Below are 22,158 nucleotides of genomic sequence, written 5' to 3'. Positions count from 1 at the left end.
AAACCGGAGATTTTCTGCATAAAATCCACACGTTTTTTGCGCTGATTTTTTGTGTTTCTTTTCCGGAGCTTCCCAATGCATTAAATAGCGAGAAATCCGTGAAAAATCTGCAAAATTAATGAACATGCTACGTATTTTTCCGCAATGGTTTTTTATCGCGGAAAAACACGCAGCATGTGCACAAAAATTACGTAATGCATTCAAAATGATGGGATGCTTAATGTATGCGTTTTTTATGCATTTTTGCAGTGGAAAACCGCCGAAAAAAATGCGCAAAAAACGGAACGTGTACACATACCCTTATTTTGTAGAGTATTTGTTTATTCAAAGGGTTCTGACATGTTAATAAAACAATCAGGACAGATTACTTGTCAAAGCTCTGATCAGTTCTCAAGACTAACCATGTACGGTAATTTTGCTTGAGCGAAGGGATTGCCTCAAATGTTTAGTACATCTACTGAGATTAACAAGTCTGGCAAAACTAAGAACAATAAAATATGTACTTTCCATACTTTTGTTTCTAACATGTAGGGTTTTCAATAAAAGCAAAGAACTTAAAACTCTTCAGATTTTTACATTGCTACAACAGCCATCACTGACTTTAGGATCTAAAGGTCAATAGGGACCATATTCTACATGGTCATCCATTACGTGGTCGTCCATTCATACGAATAGGTACCAAGCAATCCTACTTCTCCTCTGCGGTGCCTGGTCCCAAGTGGCCTCACACAGTTGTTTCCCTCTCATCATAAGGGAAGGGGTTACCGTGATCTAGAGAAATCAGTCTGGCAATATTACTAGGGCAGCGCTATCCGGTGCCGGGCATCTACCACATATGAAAACCACAGTCATATAACATATTTAAATCTTTACAAATAACCTGTTCCGGTAATCTATTCCTTTACATCTAATCCCCATTAAGTAATGTAAACGATACACAGATTGGATTTTTTTTTTTTTTATAAAAAGCCAACATTAACCCTTTCTGAAAATGAAACAAATTGAGGTATATCAGATTTCTTACAACCTTAACTATTAGGGTACGTTACTAATTGGACAGGACTTGCGTACACTATTACAGAGACAAAGGACCCTCGATGGGCTTTTGCGGCAGTAACAAGCTTCATGTTCAGTCTGCCTTTAGACTAATCTACAGCATGAGAATCAAGGAGACACCAAAGGCAATAAATGAGAGCATTGTGATAAGCCACTGTACACATGACCGTGTACTGAAAGGACAGAATTCGGGGAGATCCTGGTCTCAAACACTTTGCACAATTGTATACTGGCCTACATTGCTGGCTCAACTCATGCTGAACGGCACACAAGCTAAATGCATGCAGTAAGGGAGGCAAAACCATAAAACACACTTTTTACCATCTGAAAGGGAATAAGTCAGCAGGTTGTTGCCATGTAATCTGAGAGCAGAATGGGGGCTGAAAGCCTGATCAAAGGTGGGATTTACTGGGCTGCTTGTTGTAGTTTTGATAAAATCAGTTGGAGATTATCACTAGAGGACTAGTTGTCTCACTGAATGCTGTCCTCCTGCTCTGTATAACCCCGCACCTACCAGCTTTATGCCTATACACACTGTACACGGAAAGCCGCCAGTGTTTGTGTCGTGGACGGGGTTACACAGGGCCCAGCATTCAGAGAACTGCTAGATCTGTGGCAGATAAAACAGGGATTTTATCAAAACTGTACCAAGCAGCTCAGTGAGTGACAGATGGCTGGAATCAGGGTTTCTACACCTACATTTTTCTGCTTTCAGATGGGGTAGCAAAAATCTGGTGACAGATTAGCCTAATGGGTAAGTGTCAGATTGCAACCATCAAAAAATGAACATCTGTTGTGTGACACATAGCATGCAGTGAGGCAATAACAGTATGTAGGGCACAGAATCCGCACCATGCGAGGCATTACTAACCAGAAAAAAATAAATAAAAAAAGTCAGCACTAAAACTGCAATATACAATGATAGCTTAGTAAAAACAGATTTAGACGGTGATATATCTACACTGTTCAAAGAGGTGAGAAGGAGTCTTATGGTGACGATACCGAGAACTGGGGCTAGAAAGTGGAGGACATGTCAATTTAACACTACAGTTCGTTAAACCTACAGTCCATAGTCAGGCAACTGTTTCCGGCACAGACCTGCAGGACGATCACAAATCTCACAAGCCAGGAAAAAGGTTGCACAGAAAAACAAAAATGAGGCCAACTTGATTAATAAAAATAAGCTGATAACACATCTTATGTTGTTTATTCTGGGATGTCTTCTCCACCCGTAAGCCGGCCATACATCCGATAACAGTCAGCTGAATGATTACTTGGTTGACCTCTAAGCGCTACGGTGTTCCCTACGAGAGGGCCTCGGCCAAACTATCCAGGTATCAGCTCATCTCCCCGCTAAACAAAAGGCTATGAGGCGGTCATGCTTGGGTCAGTAAACCCACGGCCAGTCAGCACGGTGGCTCAGTGGTTAGCACTTCAGCCTTGCAGCACTGGAATCCTGGGTTCAAATCCCACCCAGGACAACATCTGCAAGGAGTTTGTATGTTCTCCCCGTGTTTGCGTGGGTTTCCTCCGGGTTCTCCGGTTTCCTCCCACACTCCAGAGACATACTGATAGGGAATTTAGATTGTTAGCCCCATTGGGGACAGTGATGATAATATGTGCAAGCTGTAAAGCGATGCGGAATATGTTAGCGCTACATAAAAATAAAGATTATTATTAGTGCATTGTGGTCCGTGAACAGACAGATGCATGGATGTCTGCATAAGCCCTTAGCGATCGCCGTCTTCGCCAGTATCCAGCGCTGTTCCGCTCCTCTCCTCACTCACATGTTCGATCACGCAGACTGTCAGGATCACACTGCACACGGTGCGACCCAGAAGTGTCTTTTACAATGTAAGCCTAAGGAGCCTCAGAACGATTCTCCATGTTAAAGAGACTTCTGGCCCATTCATACAGTGATCTGGATAGTCGGAATGGTCATCATGTGACCAGGAAAAGGAGCAGAATGGTGATTGGTGAATATATTAACACTAACGACGCAAACATTTACACAGGACAAGATTAGGGAATAGAAAAAAAAGTTATGCGACTAATTAAAAAAAATGATTCACCTTTAAACGATATGTGGCTGTATATTAGGGCAAAAATGCTACTTTCCTAAAGTCATATTCTACATCAGCCTCAGCAAAGCTGTAACGTTACCATTTTCGTATGGCTCTGATATGAGTATCTTTTGCCACATCTTTCACTGGAAGTTCTTGGGGTCGCTCGTTATGATCATTCTTGCACAGAAATGATAATATTTAAAAAGAAAAAAAAAGCCTCTAGCAAACAAGTGCAAGCTTATGAGACCCCTCTGAGAAAGACACAGAAGGGTTGGCAGTAATGCATGCTCAGTTAGGTTTTATGCAGTAAGGTTTAACATTTATAAAACTCCCAAAACAATGAAATCAATATTTAAAATCGATCAAAAAAAGTGCCCCAGAAACAAGTGCATTGGGTGTCAAATGTCTATGCAATTATTAAAAAAAAACGAAGAAGGAAAGTCTGAAGAGTTGGCTCACCCAACAGATAACCAAGAACCCAGCAGTAGACTTGGTCTGGCAGAATCCCCCTATGGCTCTACTCGGCTAGTAACCCAACAACCCGAAGCGGTCACAGGGGTGGAGAGCGCGGTTTGGACCATTCTTTATAGCAAAGATATGCAGACAATTAGATGTGCAGCGCGACCTGAAGACACGCAAACCAAGGACAAACACCTGACATATACCAGGCCCGCCCGTACAAGCAGGGAAAACTACACAATGGTACATTTACTGAAGGCTCAATACCTTAATAAACATGTATGAAAAATATCTTTGCCCAAAAATATTGCATGTTGATCAAGCAGGGCACAGACAATGCCAAGGTTATTAACTATGTGGATTTCACTTACCAGGCTAACCACATTTAGCAAATAAACATAGTATGCTGGGAGGCGATTCTGGCAGATGCTGGTCCCCAGAGCCCACATCAGGTAGCTACTCGGGTTATTCTATGGTGGCCTGAGCAGCTACAAACACTGGGATCACTAATACACAAATACTTCCGTCCAAACTACGGTTTATAAGCGGCTGGGAGATTCTTATGCACAAAAGTTTTTAATAAATAAATGTAACCAAATCCTGTATACCACATGTACACAGATTTCAGTTTTAGTGAAGAAAATGGAGATTGCTTTCAAAAAACAGTACAGGCATTCGCTTTCTGAAACAAAGCCCTTTTAGATAATCATAAAAATAGAAATATCATCTTTGCTCTGACAACTTTTTTTTTTTAATTGAAGAGTCCTATGATTCACCACGACACTTGATCTGGATATGATTGGAGACTGTGCATCCACTGAAAAATGTACATAGGACAATGCCAAGTATTCGCTTTCACATTCGCTGTTCACAATAATGTCTTTCCCTTAGGGAAGGCAAGTAATAAGCTTTCCATTATTTAAGTAGAAGTTCTGAGAATTATTTTTGGTCATAGTTCATCTTTTTCCATCAATTCAAAAGCCTCAATATCTTCTTTCCAATCTGCCAATATAGACTCCATTGGCTGCACTTTACTGTCCCACCCCTCATTTTCAGATTTTTCTGTATTTTCTGTTGGAGTCTGTGAGTTCTCTCTAAAGTCACGGCTATCATCACTGTGGGGTGGTTTCATTTCTGATGGAAGATCTCCCCCTGTCGGATCAGGAGTGTGGTCTATATCTAAGGAATGGAGAGCATCCAGCTGAGATGGTGGTGGGGAATCACCTTCAGAGTCCTTGGTGCTCACTGTCTCCTCCTGGGGAATTGATTGTTCTGTCGAAATCTGTTTTTGCGAATCATTTTCTAAAGATCTGTTTTCTCCACTCTCTCCATCCAGGTCTAAATAAAAGATCAAATGAAATAAATATCATGTTCTACAAGCAAATATTTCACAAAACTAAATAGTTCAGGGACAGGAAAGGAAAGCTCATGCAATGTACTCACACTTTGTATCATACACCGGCAGCATTTGTACTGACCTGAAGGACTAAGGAAAAGTCAGGCTGATATCCCTTAAGCGTGTATGTATGTATGTATATATATATTTGTCTAAGGGGTACTTCCGTCTTTCTGTCCTCAACGTCCGTCACAGAAATCCCACGTCGCTGATTGGTCTCGGCAGCTGCTTTGTCATGGCTGCCGTGACTAATCAGCGACGGGCACAGTCCGATTAGTCCCTCCCCTACTCCCCTGCAGTCAGTGCCCGGCGTCCGCTCCATAATCCCCTCCAGTCACCGCTCACACAGGGTTAATGGCAGCGGTAACAGGCCGCGGTGTTACGCACTCCGTTACCGCTGCTATTAACCCTGTGTGTCCCCAACTATTTACTATTGATGCTACCTATGCGGCACCAATAGTAAAAATATGTCATGTTAAAAATAATTTAAAAAAAACTAAAAACCTGCTATACTCACCCTCGGTTGTCCGACGATGCGCTCGCGCCTGCCGCCATCTTCCGTTCCCAAGGATGCATTGTGAACTTACCCAGAAGACTTCGCGGTCTCGCGAGACCGCTAAGTCATCTGGGTAATTTCGCAATGCATCCTGGGAAGGAAGATGGCGGCAGGCGTGAGCGCATCGTCGGACGACCGAGGGTGAGTATAGCAGGTTTTTCGGTTTTTTTTTAAATTTTTTTTAACAGGGATATGGTGCCCACACTGCTACATACTGCGTGGGCTGTGTTATATACTGCGTGGACTGTGCTATATACTACATGGGCAGTGTTATATACTACATGGCTGCTATATACTACATGGGCAGTGTTATATACTGCGTGTGGGCTGTGCTATATACTACATGGGCAGTGTTATATACTGCGGGGGCTGTGCTATATACTACATTGGCAGTGTTATATACTGTGTGGGCTGTGCTATATACTATGTGCCCTGTTATATACTACGTGGCCTGTGTTATATACTTTGTCGCCTGTGTTATATACTGCATGGCTGCTATATACTGTGTGGGCTGTGTCATATACTGTTTGGCCTGTATTAACGCATCGGGTATTCACCATACTACATGGCTCCTATATACTACGTGGCCTGTGCTATATACTATGTGGCTGCTACATACATACACACATATTCTAGAATACCCGATGCGTTAGAATCGGGCCACCATCTGGTAATTATATATTATTATATGCTATATATTTGCTTAAAATACTAGTTAGTTAATAAGGTTTTGGGGGAAAAAAAGTCCAAAAAAGTTTTATTAGTGTGTACACTTGCAGTACACCCGCTGAAGAAACTATACCTAGCTGTCCGCAGGCAGGAAAAGAGGCTAAAAGCTGCCAACAGACAAGGAAGAGGACCCTTTACATATCCTACAAAGTTTGATAATCACATGTTGCAATGATTTAGGAAATATATATATATTTTAATCTTGTTATTAGACTAAAACCCAAAAAATTCTACATAAGAAAAAAAGCTAGTCAACTACACATTGCAAGCAACAATTAACAGGGTATTGTCAGAACTGAAAATGACCCCTTATTCCATATCTCAGCGGTCGGACCTCTGGCATCTTAAATTGAGTGGAAATCTACCGGACTACATGAAAAAGCAGAGTTACAGTGCTCATCTGCTCCTGGCAATGCCACAGACAGTGACAGGAGTGTGGGTCCGGTGTGGGCATCTGCGCTCCATTCCAGATGGACCTGTTAGTTGTTGTTGGTCCAGTGGTGGAGCTCCTTATGGTTAGGGGAGAACTTTCAATCCTGGGAACACCTCTTCAAACACAATGAAATACTATAAATAAAGGAACACTTAATCGAGAAACTAAAGGATTTACGTAACCGGCAGATAATCTTGCTCACACGGTTGCAGGACTTTCTACATGATAACAACACAGTCTTGTAAAAATAGACTAATTTGTTCCAATTTTGGCTGGTGAAGAAGTTGGGGGCTGGGCTATGCTTAAGCTTTTTCTGTGCTGCAGATGGGCAGTGGGGAGAGGCTCCTGCAGCAGTCCGCTATCTTACAGGAACTGTCAGCACAGAATGACTACTCAAACCAAGTCCAGGCGCTCGCTGCTTCATGCCATGGCCAACCATTTATGTACACCTTCCCATCTGCTTGATTTCCAGCACCTCTGCCCTTCTCTGGCTCTAGTAAACCAAAGCTATCAAAGACAAGGGAGGGTGGAAATCGAGGGAATACAAGCAGGTGGTAAGGTGTATATACGGTAAATGTGTGGCCATGTCACGATGCACTGAACGCCTGGACTTGGTTGGAACACTCGCCTAGTGCTGACCGTTCCTTTAAGTCTGACACAGGACAGCAAGAAGAAAGGCACAATATGATCTGGGACACAGAAAATTTCATTTATCAGCTCTAATTGTGATACAACACCAAATAGGAGAAAGGGCGAAGAGAAAGTTTGGGAATTTTTAATTGTTGGTGCCTTTTCTGTTTAACATGCATTTTATTAAATTGTGTTCTCTGGGAGGATTCTCAATCCACATTTTTAGACATGATAGTAGGTAGTGTGAACATACACTTGTGCATCTCTGAGCATGGTAATCCAAACTATGTATTATGTGGCAAATGCAAGTACTTACTGCTTTCATTAATGTAGTCTGGAACTATTTTACCTTTAAAAATAGTTGCTGAAATTCCAATAGCAGCAATTAAAAAGGGGAAGAGAGATGATAAATATAGAGAAAATTGGTTTATCTAGAAGCCTACAGTTCCTCAATAAAGCCGGTCATACACAGTGATTGTGGAAGGTAGACTGAGGACAATTTACTGCTATCCTTCATGACACAAACTAACAGACGTTGACAGAAGACAGATACACGTAGAATAGTTAATATTTGGTTTGGAATATTTTCCGCTGTTTCACTTTAATTGTGCAAAAATAATGTCTGAATCCCATCAAGAGATCACCAGACCAGGCCACAGATCGATTGGCGATTTGTGATTTTACCTTATTCCTGCCGTGTGTTGTTGAAAACTCTGATCTTTACAGACCATTCATGAATACAAAGTGCATCCTAAAGCGGCCATCTGAAACGCCTGTGTTGCCAGCATTAGGCACAGTGCCAATTATGATGTGGAAATAAGAGATACAGATGTAGCAAAAGTCATCATGACTCATTATTTGATGAGATAACCGTCCGTGACGAGGTAAGATTAAGCCAACGCAACATTGCACAACCCATCACACTATGTTATCTGAGTCCAGCCCACCTTTGCACCATCTGTAGTCTGGTGTCCTCGGAAGGCAGGGTGGCGGAAAGTGAGTGTTGTGACAACCGGTGTGCACCTGTGTGTGATCCTGCAGACCTAAGACTGGATCTCCTGATTGTCCTGGACATTATGTGACTATACCAAACATGTGGATCTCCATATTTCCATTTCACCCATCATCTAGTAGAGTTAAAATTATTATTTTTCCATGTACAAGTAAACTTTGCCTGACCGCTCTAAAATACACTTATGGTACATTTACACTGGCCAAATATCCTACAAACAAACATTTCCAGATAATTGGCAGGGTAAATTGGGTAGCAATCACATGACCAATGAGAAAAACACTCGTTTGTTGTGTAAAATTTTTAAGTGTACAGTTAATTGTCCTCATCAGCAGGTCCTGTGTACACAGGAAATCTAATTCTGCGCCTATGTGCACAGAACGATCTATTATTGATCAGTCCGTTCAGTCCGTGTGCACTGGAAGCGCGGTCAGTCTGTCTAAACAACCACAAATCACCAAACACGTAGCCATTCGGTGGCAGCTTAGCACAAGCTTGCAGATCTAATACAATTTAAATCCAGTCACCCCCAAACATAGCAACAAAAAGTTTTGTCCTGACTTTTTAATGAATACCATAGACCATGATATTACAGAGTTAAAACAGACTTTGACCAATTTCATCTTGAGACTCAGACAACTCAGAAATGGTGTCACCTCCAAATTATCTTCTCAAACGGATGGAAAACTATCATTTTGCCAATTTTACCAGCAGTTTGTGAGAAACAAAGTTAAAGGCAACAACCAATATGGCAGCGCTGTGACACCAATAATTCAATCCTGCAGCTGGATGCCGACTACTTTTCATCTAGACACTCAGTTAACACCGGAGCATGCTCGGATAACACGATGTCCAAGAACGTTCGCTCATCTCTATTCATTATGTGAAGTTTTAGCTTTTAATCAGAGAGGAAAATGCATAATATCTCCTTCATTTGTCTTTTATTTCTAATCTCAGTCTGAACAACATGGGCAAATATAAAGCAGATATTGGTAAAAAGCAAATACTTTCCAAAACCATTTAGAGTAAAAATGGCTCAGGTTACCCTTTATAAATTGGACCAGTATCCATTCAGGGATGTTGCCTGGAAATCAATAAAACTACAGCTTGGTCTCTGAAGTCTACTTCTGATAATTATCTCAGCATTGATGGTATCTTTGTATAAAAGTCTTTTTTCTTTTAAGTTTTCTGTAATTTACTGAAAAAATGTTAACCATAAAAATCGCTTTATAGCATAAATCTGTTTCTTTAGTTTATCTCTGGTTGATTGAAAGCAGAGCAGAAAGTACAAGACGGATTGCTCGCAAGTAACAATTTGATATCAAATGTGGGCATAGAATTTGTTCAATTTGGTCAACTCATTCAAATGTAAAGAAGTGCAAACCAGTCAGCTGCTAATACACGGACACAGAAGTGCTCCGTGTCCGCATACATAGAAGTCTTACAGTGCACGTACAGAGACTATACTAAATGAACAAGGAGAATTTCAACCTAAATAAATATTCGGCAGGTGAAACCTGGGATCGATTCAGTCAACCAAGAACACCGCCACTGTCTGAAGAAACAAGGCCACATATGAAGATTTATCTAAGAAGGGATCTCTCCTTATAATACAAGATCTTTTCATGTACAACCAATCTTCTGTCGGGAAGAAATATTCACAGAAAAATCTCTGAACCTTCCCAGGTGTTATTTAGCTTTATGGCCAAGTTGAACGGCTCTGATAGTAATGTAGACTAAACTATGTGGGCGAAACAATCATTCCCCAGGCAGAAGGCCCATTCAATGGTTATTTATCCAATGTGTATGGCCACCTTTCATCTTTTACAAGTGATCGATGTATTGTACACAGATTCTGGTTGGAGCAGTGGGACAGATTCACTACATCTTTATTAGACAGTGAAAACCTGAGCTGTGACCATGTATCACAGGGGTTCATACAAATCTTTACAATGCATTTTCCAAGTTAACGTCATCTAATATCAACTTTGTACTAGAAATTTAAGCCAATATTTTGGTACTTCTTTGGAGCAGGGTCACTAGTACACCATGGCCTACACCTAACTAATAAGGCAGAAAATGTGTCTAAATGCATGATAATGTGGTGCATGATACGTACGACAGTTGTGGGGTGCAAGCTGTGCCCGACTAGGAGAAATTGGGGGAGAATCAGTATACTAATCGCCCAATAGTTCCATGTTACTCAATAAGACACGTGCGGCGTTTAGTAAGCATGTAATGTTCTTTCCAGTAACACCTTCAATGACTGATGTATACCCATATAAGCGGCAGCCGGAGCATTACCATCCACATGGTGGCTGAGATTAGAGACCGGGTAATGAATCCGTTCCTCTATGAATAGGATTTCTGCATGTTCTCTAACAGTCAGCCGCTCGGAGGGGCTGCAGCGAGTACTGGGGCCCTTTGAATGTTTAGACAGAATTTGTGATGTGAATATTAATGGATTACCTCTGTCTTTGGCTTTATCAGAGAGAAGAACTTCCACTTCTTTGTATTCATGAACTGCATCAAGAATTATATTTCCCTCCTTGCTGAACAAAAACAACATGGGGATTGCGATGTCATCCGTGTTTTTCCCATCCCCAGCCATTTGGAAAAGTGGAGCTGTATCACTGCTGCTCCCATCATTGTCATCTGCACAAAAAGTGAGGAAAACATACACAGAGAATGAACATGAGGTGAGAAGACCAGATGCAGACAGGCGAGGACATCGCATCGGACGGCTCTGCTAATATGACCCTGCGGAGAGCAGAATACGGAGTACTACATGTAGACACAATGCAGCAGATGGGAAGAACAGTCTTTATATAGCAGGCTTGGCTGGCGGAGTAGATCCAGCAGCACTGGGAACATTATATCTATCGGTAACTACAGTACATATTCATGCTGCCTTATGGGAAACACCACAAACTGGAAAACATGCAGTAGTAATGGTCGGCTCAACCACAACCTATCTCCAGCTCAAAATTACTAACATTTTATTCCGGTTGCTCCTGAAAGATTGTTGTTTTTCTTTAAATAAAGCCATACGGTTCCAGGAATAGGTGTTTTATTTTAGCAAGTCCTAATGTGAATGGTCTTTGCATTATTATTACCATGTGGGCAACAGGTCTTGGCAGAGCAGCCTGAAGACATCCCCCAAAGAATTTTCTGCACCCTGCCCCTTGTAGCGTAAGAGTCTGTGCGCACTAAGCATTTGGTGCAGACACTTCTGCTGGAAAACTTTTTTTTTTTTTAAGTAACTTTTTTTTTTTTTTTCCTCTTTTTAAGTGGTTTTCACTACTCATTACAATTGGTTAAAACGCTGCAAAAACGCTGAAAGAATGGACATGTTGCATGTATGAATCTGCTTCAAATCTGCAGGGATAAAATAAGCTGATAGTGTGTATGAGATTTCAGATAGCTTAATTTTGCAGAAAATTCTGCATTTTTCACAGCAAAAATTAGCAGAAAAAAGAAAAAAAAGAAAAATGCGATACGTGAACACTCTGTAGCCTTAAAGGGACGGTCTCACAAAAGGTACCGTAATCAAAACTGAACATAAAGTGTGTGAGAAGAGAATCGGCAGAATACATCAGCCAACAATAGCGGGCAGTCCTGTACATACACAACATTTTCCGCTGTAGTATATAACTACACACCTGTTTACTGGCTACAAATTCTAGTTTTAATTATACAATAGACAAAAAAAATATTTAAAAAAAGTTCCTTCCAAGTGTGGTGAAATGGTGAAAGAAAAAGTATTTATTTTTACACTATTATTCAGTAAAATGACTTGGGCAAAGTGATTCTTGAGATCAGTAAAATTACACTGAGGCCAAACAGATATTTTTACAATTCTAGTGGCTGAAAAAGTCTAAATTTATAAAATAAATAAAAATTGGGTGTCACCTTTTTCCAAAGCTCACAACTGTTTGTCTTGTTACATCAATGGACATTTGTGAGGTCTTGGTTTTTTGTGTGGCGAACAGATGTATTTATTTTGGGGCATATGTGCAGGTTTGACTTTTTTACGCCATTTTTTGTCGGAGGTGCAGCAACAGTAAAAATGGCAAAGGGCTAATAGTTCTTGGTTGTGTTGAATGCTATTTCACTGGCATATGGTGATGCTACCTGTTGCATATGACCTGAGAAAAGGGTTTATCCCACCCTGAAACACATTGTTGGGTTTCCACATAATGTAGGCGACTCCCATTTTACAAGTATGGCTTCCAACCATTGTGCTAAATTTTGTGGGAGTGCATCCCAATATCCCATAGACTTTGAGGTTATTTCTGATCACACAGTATGTAACCAGGAGAGAAACATTCAAGCATTTTCAATCCTATCCATTGTGCCCATCTGTTCTTGTTAAAATCTAGAATCCAGCAGATGTGCAGTGTACTTTACACCCAAACATCTCTCACAGCGCAGTACACATTACGAGCCATAGTCCTCCTAAGCCAGGAGGCCACCATTCACCTGGAGGAGAGATTCCACAGCAAGTAAGGAAGGTGCCACCTTGAGGACAGAAAGGAATTTTAACCGAAATTTCAGTTTCAACTTGCAGGTACAGTTTTCACCACTATTTGGCCATGCTAAGGTTGGTTTCACAAGCAGCAATTTAGGCTCAAAAAATTGAATGGACATTTTTAAAAAATATGTTGTACACATAAAAGCACTGGATAGAGATCTATTTCTCTATCAAAGTTTTACACTGCTTGCGCATAATCCTTAAGTGGGAGAGCACCTACCAATAACAATGCCCCCTATAGCACCCGATTTCTGCACGTTCCTGGCCTTCTCGGCAAACATGCACTGGCCCCGCTGCATCAGCGCAATCTTCCCTTGTATGAAATCAGTATTGGTCACCTCCGAGCAGCCACTATAAGGCTCCGTTTTGGCTACAAACCCACGACACTGTAACAGAAATGGTTAGTGAGCGGACTGGTCATGATGAAATTGCCGTTCTTCATTACATTTACAGAGGATAACAAAAAACATCCATTTCACTTGTACATCACAATCTCAACAGTAACCTGAACACGAGCGTTAAACTCCGTCATTTACAATCTAGGTGCAACTAAACATACAGCTTATCTTACTAACACTAAGAAGGACTTTTTTCTTCCACAACGAGGACATTTCACTTTATTCTAAAGGAGAAAGAAAAATCCCGACCTCCCAGTGATACAGGGACTTCATGTCACCACCCTCCTTACTAATCAATAGCGCTGTTTAATTATCACATATATTGTGCTTCATTAGTACATGTTAAGTGATATTTCTGTATCAGATTTTTATTCTATTTCGTTCTGTTGTACATGTGAAGAGATGTAGGTGATACGTATGAATTCTACCCATTTTATTTTTTCGTGTGGAGGTGGTCTATTAATACTTACCCCTGCAACATTTTTGGATAGATCCATTCCAAACTGTGCAGGCCCTGCAGTTAAAACCACTCTCCCATAAAATGGGTGAGACACTATTTGAACTGCACGTGGAGGCAAGTGCTGCTCCTTCTGCTGCTGGCTGGAAAGTTCAATCATCTCTTGCATGAAACGCAGACCATCCTCGGCATCTATTGCGCTTGATGCCTGAAAAAACACAGAAAAAAACCCCAAAAACCTAATCATTACTCATGTTGAGTTCTGCAGTGTGAAAAATAAGCAATGGAAATTAAGAAACTGCAGTGAATAAATACTATTATCTCCTTGCAAAAAAAAAAAAAAATTATATATATATATATATATATATATATATATATACATATATATACATATATATACATATATATACACACACACACACACACATACGGTACATATACACACAAGCACACATTATACTTATATATTTCAGGGCTGGACTCCAATCTGTAAGAGAAGAAAAATAACTTATTGCACTTACCTGCTTGGCGGTCTGGCGCCTCCCTTCTTATTGCGATGTCGCTCTCCTGCTTGCTTTGTGTGGATGACGCATCTCCTCGGCACCGCGCTCCTACGCAGGAGCATGTCTCTGCCTTGCAGAGCAAAGTACTGCTGTGCGCAGGTGCCAGGAAAGGTCAAAGATCCCCGGCGCCTGCGCACTGCAGTACTTTGCTCTGCCCTCGACAGGATAGAGAAGTACGCCTGCGCCGGAGCGCTGTGCTGAGGAGACTGTGTGGATGACGAATGGATGCGTCATCCACACGAAGCAAGCAGGAGGAAGGCATTGAAAGAAGATGGGAGGTGCTGGACCAAGTCCAGCGTCGCCCATCGGACCAGACAGCAAGTAAGTATAATAAAAGTTATTTTTCATCTCTTGCAGGTCAGGTTGGTGGCAGATATACAGCATTATAGAATGCTGTATACCAGCACTGAAAGGTGATGACCGTATCTCTTATCGGTCAAACCTGGTGACAGGTTCCCTTTAAGCGCAAACTCAGCTTTAATTTGAGAGTATTCAAATCCTTATTGGAGAAAGGGTTCAGGGATTACAACTGTTCAATATGTAACTACCTCTTTTTAAAAGGGACAAACATTAATTAGACAATTATCTCAAAAGCTCTTTATTGAGTTGCATAGACTCTTCCCTTCTTAATCCGTCATTATACAGGTAAAAGGTCTGGAGCTGATTTCAGGTGTGGCATTAGCCTTGGAAGCTGTTGCAGAGAACCCACAACATGCGGTCAAAGGAGCTCTCAATGGAAGGGAAAACAGACCATAATTTGGCTGAAAAAAAAATCTATGAGGGAGACAGCAGAAATGCTAGGAATGGCCAAATCAGCAGTTTGGTACATTCTGCAAAAAAAAAAAAAAAAAAGAAAAACTGGTGAGGTTGGGAACTCAAAAAGGCCTGAACAGACAACAGTGGTGGATGACTGCAGAATCCTTTCCGTGATTAAGGAAACCCCTTTCACAACATTCACAAGAGTGAAGAACAGGCTCCAGGAAGTAGGTATTTCAGTAACCAAGAGAAGACCTCATGAAAGCAGATACATAGATTTCACCACAAGGTGCAAACCATGAACCCCTTTCACAACATTTGGCATACCTTTATGTCATTGTGGGATAGGGGTTCCTGACTGATTACCTATAGTCACGTCATGGCGAACGTGTGCGGCATAGGAGCTGTGACTGCGCAATCGCGTCAGGGAGCTCGGCTTATGCGACAGCCGAGCCCCAGCTCTCACATATGGGAGCAGCGCCCGCACCACTCCGGGTTGTTTAGCCTACTAAATACTGTGATCGATATCGATTGCAACATTTAGGAGGCTAGGAGATGGAAGGGGGCTCCCTCGCCCGATTGGTGCCCCCCCATGACGTCATAATGGCAACCCGATGTAGTTATGTCAACTCCCCGGGTCTGCTGTCACAGCAAGCTTGTTACACCACACCAGGAGCATGGTCTAAGAGGCTTCTGTCAGTGTAACACTGACAGGTATACAGCATTGCAATGCATTAAACCAGTGAACAGAGTGATAAAAGATAAAACCTCAGAGGGACAAAGGGAAAAATATAAAAGAAAAATGAAAAAAAGTATTATAACTGTTTTGTTGATTCTGCCTCCCAAAAATCGGAAGAGAGATAGAAAAAATGTTACGTGCCGAAAATGGTAATAAAAAGGTCATCTCATCCCACAAAAAATACTCTCTCACTTGACTCAGCAGAAATCTAGAAGAATTATGGCTCTCAAAAAAAACAAAACAGTTTTTAGTGTGTGATGGCCGCCAAATGTAAAAAAACTATAGAAATCTGGTATCACTGTAATTGCACAGACTAGAATAAAGTGGTCGAATAACTTATACCACACAAGAAACAACGTATAGAATATTTAATCAATTTTTCACCTGATGTTGATTTGTTCATTCTGTCTCCCAAAGATTGCAGTAAGGCTCCAGATTTATCCTGCGCTCTGCGCTTACACCAGGGTTTCCGTGCAAATCTCTGAAATACGCAATTCAGACGAAACCCCATGCGGAAGATTCCCTATAATAAGCCAGATAATGGCACTGTGGACGCTGCCTGACCTACGATCTGGCGATATCCATCTTTTTAGGCATGGTATAAAAAGTGCAGTGGACCACAGTTTAGAAGGACACCACTGAACAGAGGCAAGACGGAGTCCAGAGTAACTCTGCTGCCTCATTATATCATTTGGAGTTTTAGATGAAAACCTTCATGTAAGTGATCAGCGTAGAGAGCAGGATAAATGTGATCCCAAACATTATGTAAAATGTTCCAGTTAAAAGCTTCAGCTCAATCTACATAAAAAAAAGCAACTCGTTACATTTGTTAACTGAAATATCGGGACTTCCATGTTACTGGTAACACAAAAGGCTGTGGAAAAGTGAAATGGCTCCATGCCTCCCAAAAGAAATTCATCAAATTCCCAAATCAAAAATGCACCTCTCACACATTTAGTGTCTACATGTTTGGCATTTCTGCTTACCTGTCTAGGCCTCAAATCAAATGCACTATCATGGTGCAGCGGACCCGAGTAAGGCCATGTTCACACTTTGCGGTTTTTACTGCGGAACCGCCGCGATTTTGATACTGCGGGTCCGCAGCAGTTTCCATAGCGTTTCCATTTACATGCAAACCCTATGGAAACCGCAAACCGCTGTGCACATGCTGCGGGAAAAACCGCGCAGAAACGCAGCGGTTTAAAACCCGCAGCATGTCACTTCTTTGTGCAGAATCGCTGCGATTCTGCACCCATAGGAATGCATTGAACCACTTACTTCCCGGATGGGGCTGTGCCCACGTTGCGGGAAGTAAGCGGCTAATGTGCGGGTGGTACCCGGGGTGGAGGAGAGGAGACTCTCCTCCAGGCCCTGGGAACCATATTTGGGGTAAAAAAAAAGAATAAAAATAAAAAATGATATACTCACCTCTCAGCGCTGCACGCGGCCGGCCGGTCAGAGTCGCTGTGCGAACAGGACCTGCGGTGACGTCGCGGTCACATGACCGTGATGACGCCGCGGTCACATGACCGTGACGTCACGAAGGGTCCTTCTCGCTCAGCATCTTTGGAACCGGAGCGCCGGGTGCAGTGCCGAGGAGATCCGGACATCAGAGGGTGAGTATAACCAATTTTTATTATTTTTAACATTACTATTGATGCTGCATATTGCTGCATATGCAGCATCAATAGTATAGGCGGAAATCCGCAGCGGAAACCGCGGAACAAACCGCGATAAGTCTGCAGGGATAACCGCAGCGGTTTTGCCCTGCAGATTTATCAAATCCGCTGCGGGAGAACCTGCAGAGGGACGCCGCAAAGTGTGAACATGGCCTTAGGATGGCGACTGCACAAGTGCGGTAATACCAAATGAGACAGCCAGCCTACAATCAGGGATTGGCTGTTTGGCACACCAGTGCAAACCGATAATCTGCACGCAGCAGTGTTCACACAGAATGCAAATGCAAAGCATCTGGATCACAGCCTATTAATAATCGCCCTGTGGCGGGCTGCCCAGTGCTAGCTGTAATGTGTCCTGTGTGAACAGAGGCCACAGTATACAATGCAGATTATCTGTTTGCACTCATGTACCAAATGGCCAATCCCTGATTGTAGGCTGGCTGTCTCATTGGTATTACCGCACCTGTGTAGTCGCCATCCTTACTCGGGTCCGCTGCACAAGTATAGTGCATTTGATTTGAGGCCTAGACAGGTAAGCATCTTTGCCTGTTTTTTTGGTGTTTTCTCTAGAATAGTGGAGGTTATTTCCTCTTTTTTGTTTCTCCTTTTGTGGTGTTTGGCATTTCTGTAACGATGAAAGCCCACTTAATTTACGGGTGCATGTAGTCAGAAGCACGGGCTGGGCATAACGCAGAGGGTAGTACAACATACCGGGGCACTACAACGGCAGATTTTCAATTTTCACTCAGCAAAATCCACTGATGGTTGTTTCTGGAAAACACCAATGGAGTCAAATTGTCACTACACTTTTAGATAAATTCCCAAAGGGGTATATTTTCCAATATGTGGTCACGGGATTCTGCTCTTCTAGGGGCTCTGTATACGAGCCTGCAAACTATTCTAGGAAATTCCGGGCTCCAGGAGGCAAATTGCGCTCTGTCTCTCCTGAGTCTCGCACTGTGTCTAAGCAGAAATTGTGTGAAATATTGGTGCTATTTTTACCCATTTTCCCTTGTGAAAAATGTAAAATCTGGAGCTGAAACGAGGTGGTAATAACGTAATTAATTTTTCTTCATGCCCAATGGTATAACATTCTGTGAGGCACATGTGGTGTCAATATGCTCACTGCACCCCTAGATGAATTCATTGGGAGGTGTAGTTTGTAAAATGGGGTCACTAAGGGTATGTCTCAGGTATTGCATCAGGATTTGGTCAGGATTTTTAAGCCAAAACCAGGAGTGGAACAATCAGAGGAAAAGTATAATAGAAGCATATGCTCCACTTCTGCATTTATCACCCACTCCTGGTTTTGGCTTACAAATACTGATGGAAAATCCTGACCGAATCCTGATGCAATCCTGAACGTGGAGACATACCCTTATAGTGGGTTCCACTGTTCTGGCACCTTAGAGGCTCTGCAAACGGCACCTGCAAACCATTACAACAAAATCTGCACTACAGTATCACGCTTCTTCCTTTCTGAGCTTTGCACTGTGCCTCAAATATTTTTTGACCACATGTGGGGTATTGGCATACTTCAAAGAAATTGGGTAACAAATTGTATCAGCCTGGTGCAGATTCGATGTTTTTATCACTCGTTATTGCAATTTAATGCAATGTTGCAGCGACGAAAAATTTTTGCATTTTGATTTTTTTCTCGTTACACCTTTAACCGATTGGATTTAATTATTTTTATATATTGATAGACTGGGAGATTCTGAACGCAGCGATACCAGATGCATGTATTCTTTATACATTTGTGATTGTTTTACTTTGAAGGGGGTTATTTGAACTTTTATATATTTTTCTAAAAAGGTTTCTTTGTTTTTTTAATTTTACACTTGCTTCAATAGTCTCCATGGGACTTGCTTCAGCCTTGCTCTATATGGCAGAAATGCTCACCTGCTATGAGTGCCAACTGCTGGGCGGTGAACCACGGTCATGTGACACAGGCACTGATGCAAGCTCTTCCGGCACAAGCATGTCAAATGCTGCTGTGAGAGATAGACCGCTACATTTATCATGTTAACAGAACCGGGAGGAACAAGTTTCCACCTGCAGCTGATAGGGGGTACATGTTATGGGCATGATAGGGGCAAATCAGCCGACATGTGCTGGAAAACTTGCAGGCTCATCGCTGGAGCCTGCTGCAAACATGGAGAGCCAACATTAGACTTAACTATACCTCTAAGTTTGGAAAGGGAATAAAAATGTAAAAAGTTTTAAAATGGTTGCCAAAATTCCGATATCCGAAGAAGATGAGCTAAGCCCACCGGCATCAGGGGCTTATCTACAGCATTCTGTAATGCTGTAGATAAGCCCCCGATGTATCCTGAAAGATGAGAAAAAGACGTTATATTATACTCACCCAGGGGCGGTCGCACTACGGTCCGGGTCCGATGGGCGTCGCGGTCCGGTCCGGGACCTCCCATCTTCTTACGATGATGTCCTCTTCTTGTCTTCAGGCTGCGGCTCCGGCACAGGTGTACTTCTTGCCCTGTTGAGGGCAGAGCAAAGTACTGCAGTGCGCAGGCGCAGGCAAAGGCCAGAGTGAAGACATCATCGTAAGACGATGGGAGGCCCCAGACCGGACTGCGACGCCCATCGGATCGGACCGCCCACGTGAGTATAATCTAACCTCTTATTCTCATCTTTCAGGTTACATTGAAGGGTTATCTACAGCATTCCAGAATGCTGTAGATAAGCCCCTGATGTCGGTGGGCTTAGCTCACCTTCGATTTTGGGGGTAACAGGTTCCCTTTAATTTAACACTAACAAAGTACAGTGTGTAAAAAAAAAAAAAGATCTTAAATCTGGAACACTTCAACATATCCCAGTGATACTACCACAAAGTGACACTGGTCAGAATTTTAAAATTTGTCCTGGTCAGGATGGTGAAAACATGTTCGGGGGTGACCAGGTTAATCAACAGTAAAAATAGAAAGGCCAGTTTAGACTTTGTCAAAAAAACATCTAAAGAAGCCAACCAAGTTGTGGAAAAACATTTTTTGGACAGATGACATCAAGATCAACCTGTACAAGATTGATGGGAAAAACAAAGTATGGAGAAGGCTTGGAATGGCTCATGATCCAAAGCACACCACATCCTCTGCAAGGCAAGGCAGAGGCAGTGTGATGGCATGGGTACGCATGGATTCCAATGGCCCCGGACTAGTGTTTATTGTGATGTGACTGAAGACAGCTGCAGTAAAGGCAAAGCATCACAGAGGAGGAAACCCAGCGTTTGGTGACATCCATGGCTTCCAGATATCAGTCAAAGCGTTAAAAGTGAACATTTTATTTATGGCAATGTTAATTTGTCCGATTACTTTTGAGCCCTGAAATGAGGAGGCTTTGTAGAAAAATGGCTGCAATTCCAAAACATTTCACAGGATATTTCCGTTCAACCCCTTTAATTAAATTTGAAAGTCTTCAATTGCATCTCAGTTGCTTCACTTTAAATAAAAAATAGTGGCATTCAGAACCCAAATCAAGGAGATTTGATCACTGTCCAAATATTTCTTGTTTTTTATTTTTAACATTCAACTTGTGATCAATGAACCACTGATACAATACACTGCAATACTATGGCATCATTCTGTCAGCTTTCCCATATTAGAGGCAGCTGGTCGTGTCTCCAAACGCAGTTAATAAGCAGATGACTAGCAATAGTGTTGCCCAGCTGCCTTAAGGCCCCGTCTCACACAGCGACGCTGCAGCGATACAGACAACGATGCTGATCGCTGCAGCGTCGCTGTGTGGTCGCTGGGGAGCTGTCACACAGACAGCTCTCTCCAGCGACCAACGATCAGGGGAACGACTTCGGCATCGTTGAAACGGTCTTCAACGATGCCGAAGTCCCCCTGCAGCACCCGGGTAACCAGGGTAAACATCGGGTTACTAAGCGCAGGGCCGCGCTTAGTAACCTGATGTTTACCCTGGTTACCAGCGTAAATGTAAAAAAAAACAAACAGTACATACTCACCATCTGTTGCCCGTCAGGTCCCTTGGCGTCTGCTTCCTGCTCTGACTGAGCCGCCGTACAGTGAGAGCAGAGCGCAGCGGTGACGTCACTGCTGTGCTCTCACTTTACGGCGGCTCAGTCAGAGCAGGAAGCAGACGCCAAGGGACCTGACGGGCAACAGATGGTGAGTATGTAGTGTTTGTTTTTTTTTACATTTACGCTGGTAACCAGGGTAAACATCGGGTTACTAAGCGCGGCCCTGCGCTTAGTAACCCGATGTTTACCCTGGTTACCAGTGAAGACATCGCTGGATCGGTGTCACACACACCGATTCAGCGATGTCAGCGGGACCTCAACGACCAAAAAAAGGTCCAGGCCATTCTGACACGACCAGCGATCTCGCAGCAGGGGCCTGATCGATGGTACGTGTCACACATAGCGAGATCGCTACTGAGGTCGCTGTTGCGTCACAAAACTTGTGACTCAGCAGCGATCTCGCTAGCGATCTCGCTATGTGAGACGGGGGCTTTACTGAAAGCTCAGCAAGCAGGAGGTGTCATACAGGTGTTCCCAGCGCGGCTACAGTACACTGGCTGTGAGGATGCTGCGGCACAACGATGGACGGCTCGCTCTGCAGCACAATTGTGGAGGGTGAGCTGGCAGTGCTTACAGCAGCTGTTCACAATGCTGGGAGCGGTGGCTGTAGCCGCTCTGGGGAAACCTCTAGGGAT

General features: G+C 42.7%; 1 protein-coding gene across 3 annotated transcripts in view; it reads right to left on the bottom strand.

Annotated features, from left to right (window-relative positions):
- Positions 1-300: 300 nt before the first annotated feature.
- Positions 301-22,158, bottom strand: part of EDEM3 (ER degradation enhancing alpha-mannosidase like protein 3) — a 105,500-nt gene continuing 83,642 nt past the window's right edge. For 2 of the 3 annotated variants that reach the window (XM_077278787.1, XM_077278785.1), the window contains exons 17-21: positions 13,740-13,934; positions 13,092-13,257; positions 10,807-10,992; positions 7,642-7,689; positions 301-4,919 (exon numbers count right to left, since the gene is read on the bottom strand). In XM_077278787.1, the coding sequence (XP_077134902.1) occupies positions 4,531-4,919; positions 7,642-7,689; positions 10,807-10,992; positions 13,092-13,257; positions 13,740-13,934 (984 nt within the window). In that variant the 3' untranslated portion in view covers positions 301-4,530. The remainder of the gene's footprint in view (positions 4,920-7,641; positions 7,690-10,806; positions 10,993-13,091; positions 13,258-13,739; positions 13,935-22,158) is intronic. The other variant, XM_077278786.1, reaches the window with a different exon arrangement.

The sequence above is a fragment of the Ranitomeya variabilis genome, chromosome 8, assembly GCF_051348905.1.
Source record: "Ranitomeya variabilis isolate aRanVar5 chromosome 8, aRanVar5.hap1, whole genome shotgun sequence".
Classification (NCBI taxonomy): Eukaryota; Metazoa; Chordata; class Amphibia; order Anura; family Dendrobatidae; genus Ranitomeya; species Ranitomeya variabilis.
Note: the sequence above shows the minus strand (reverse complement) of the source record. Positions and strands in the feature narration are given on the sequence as shown.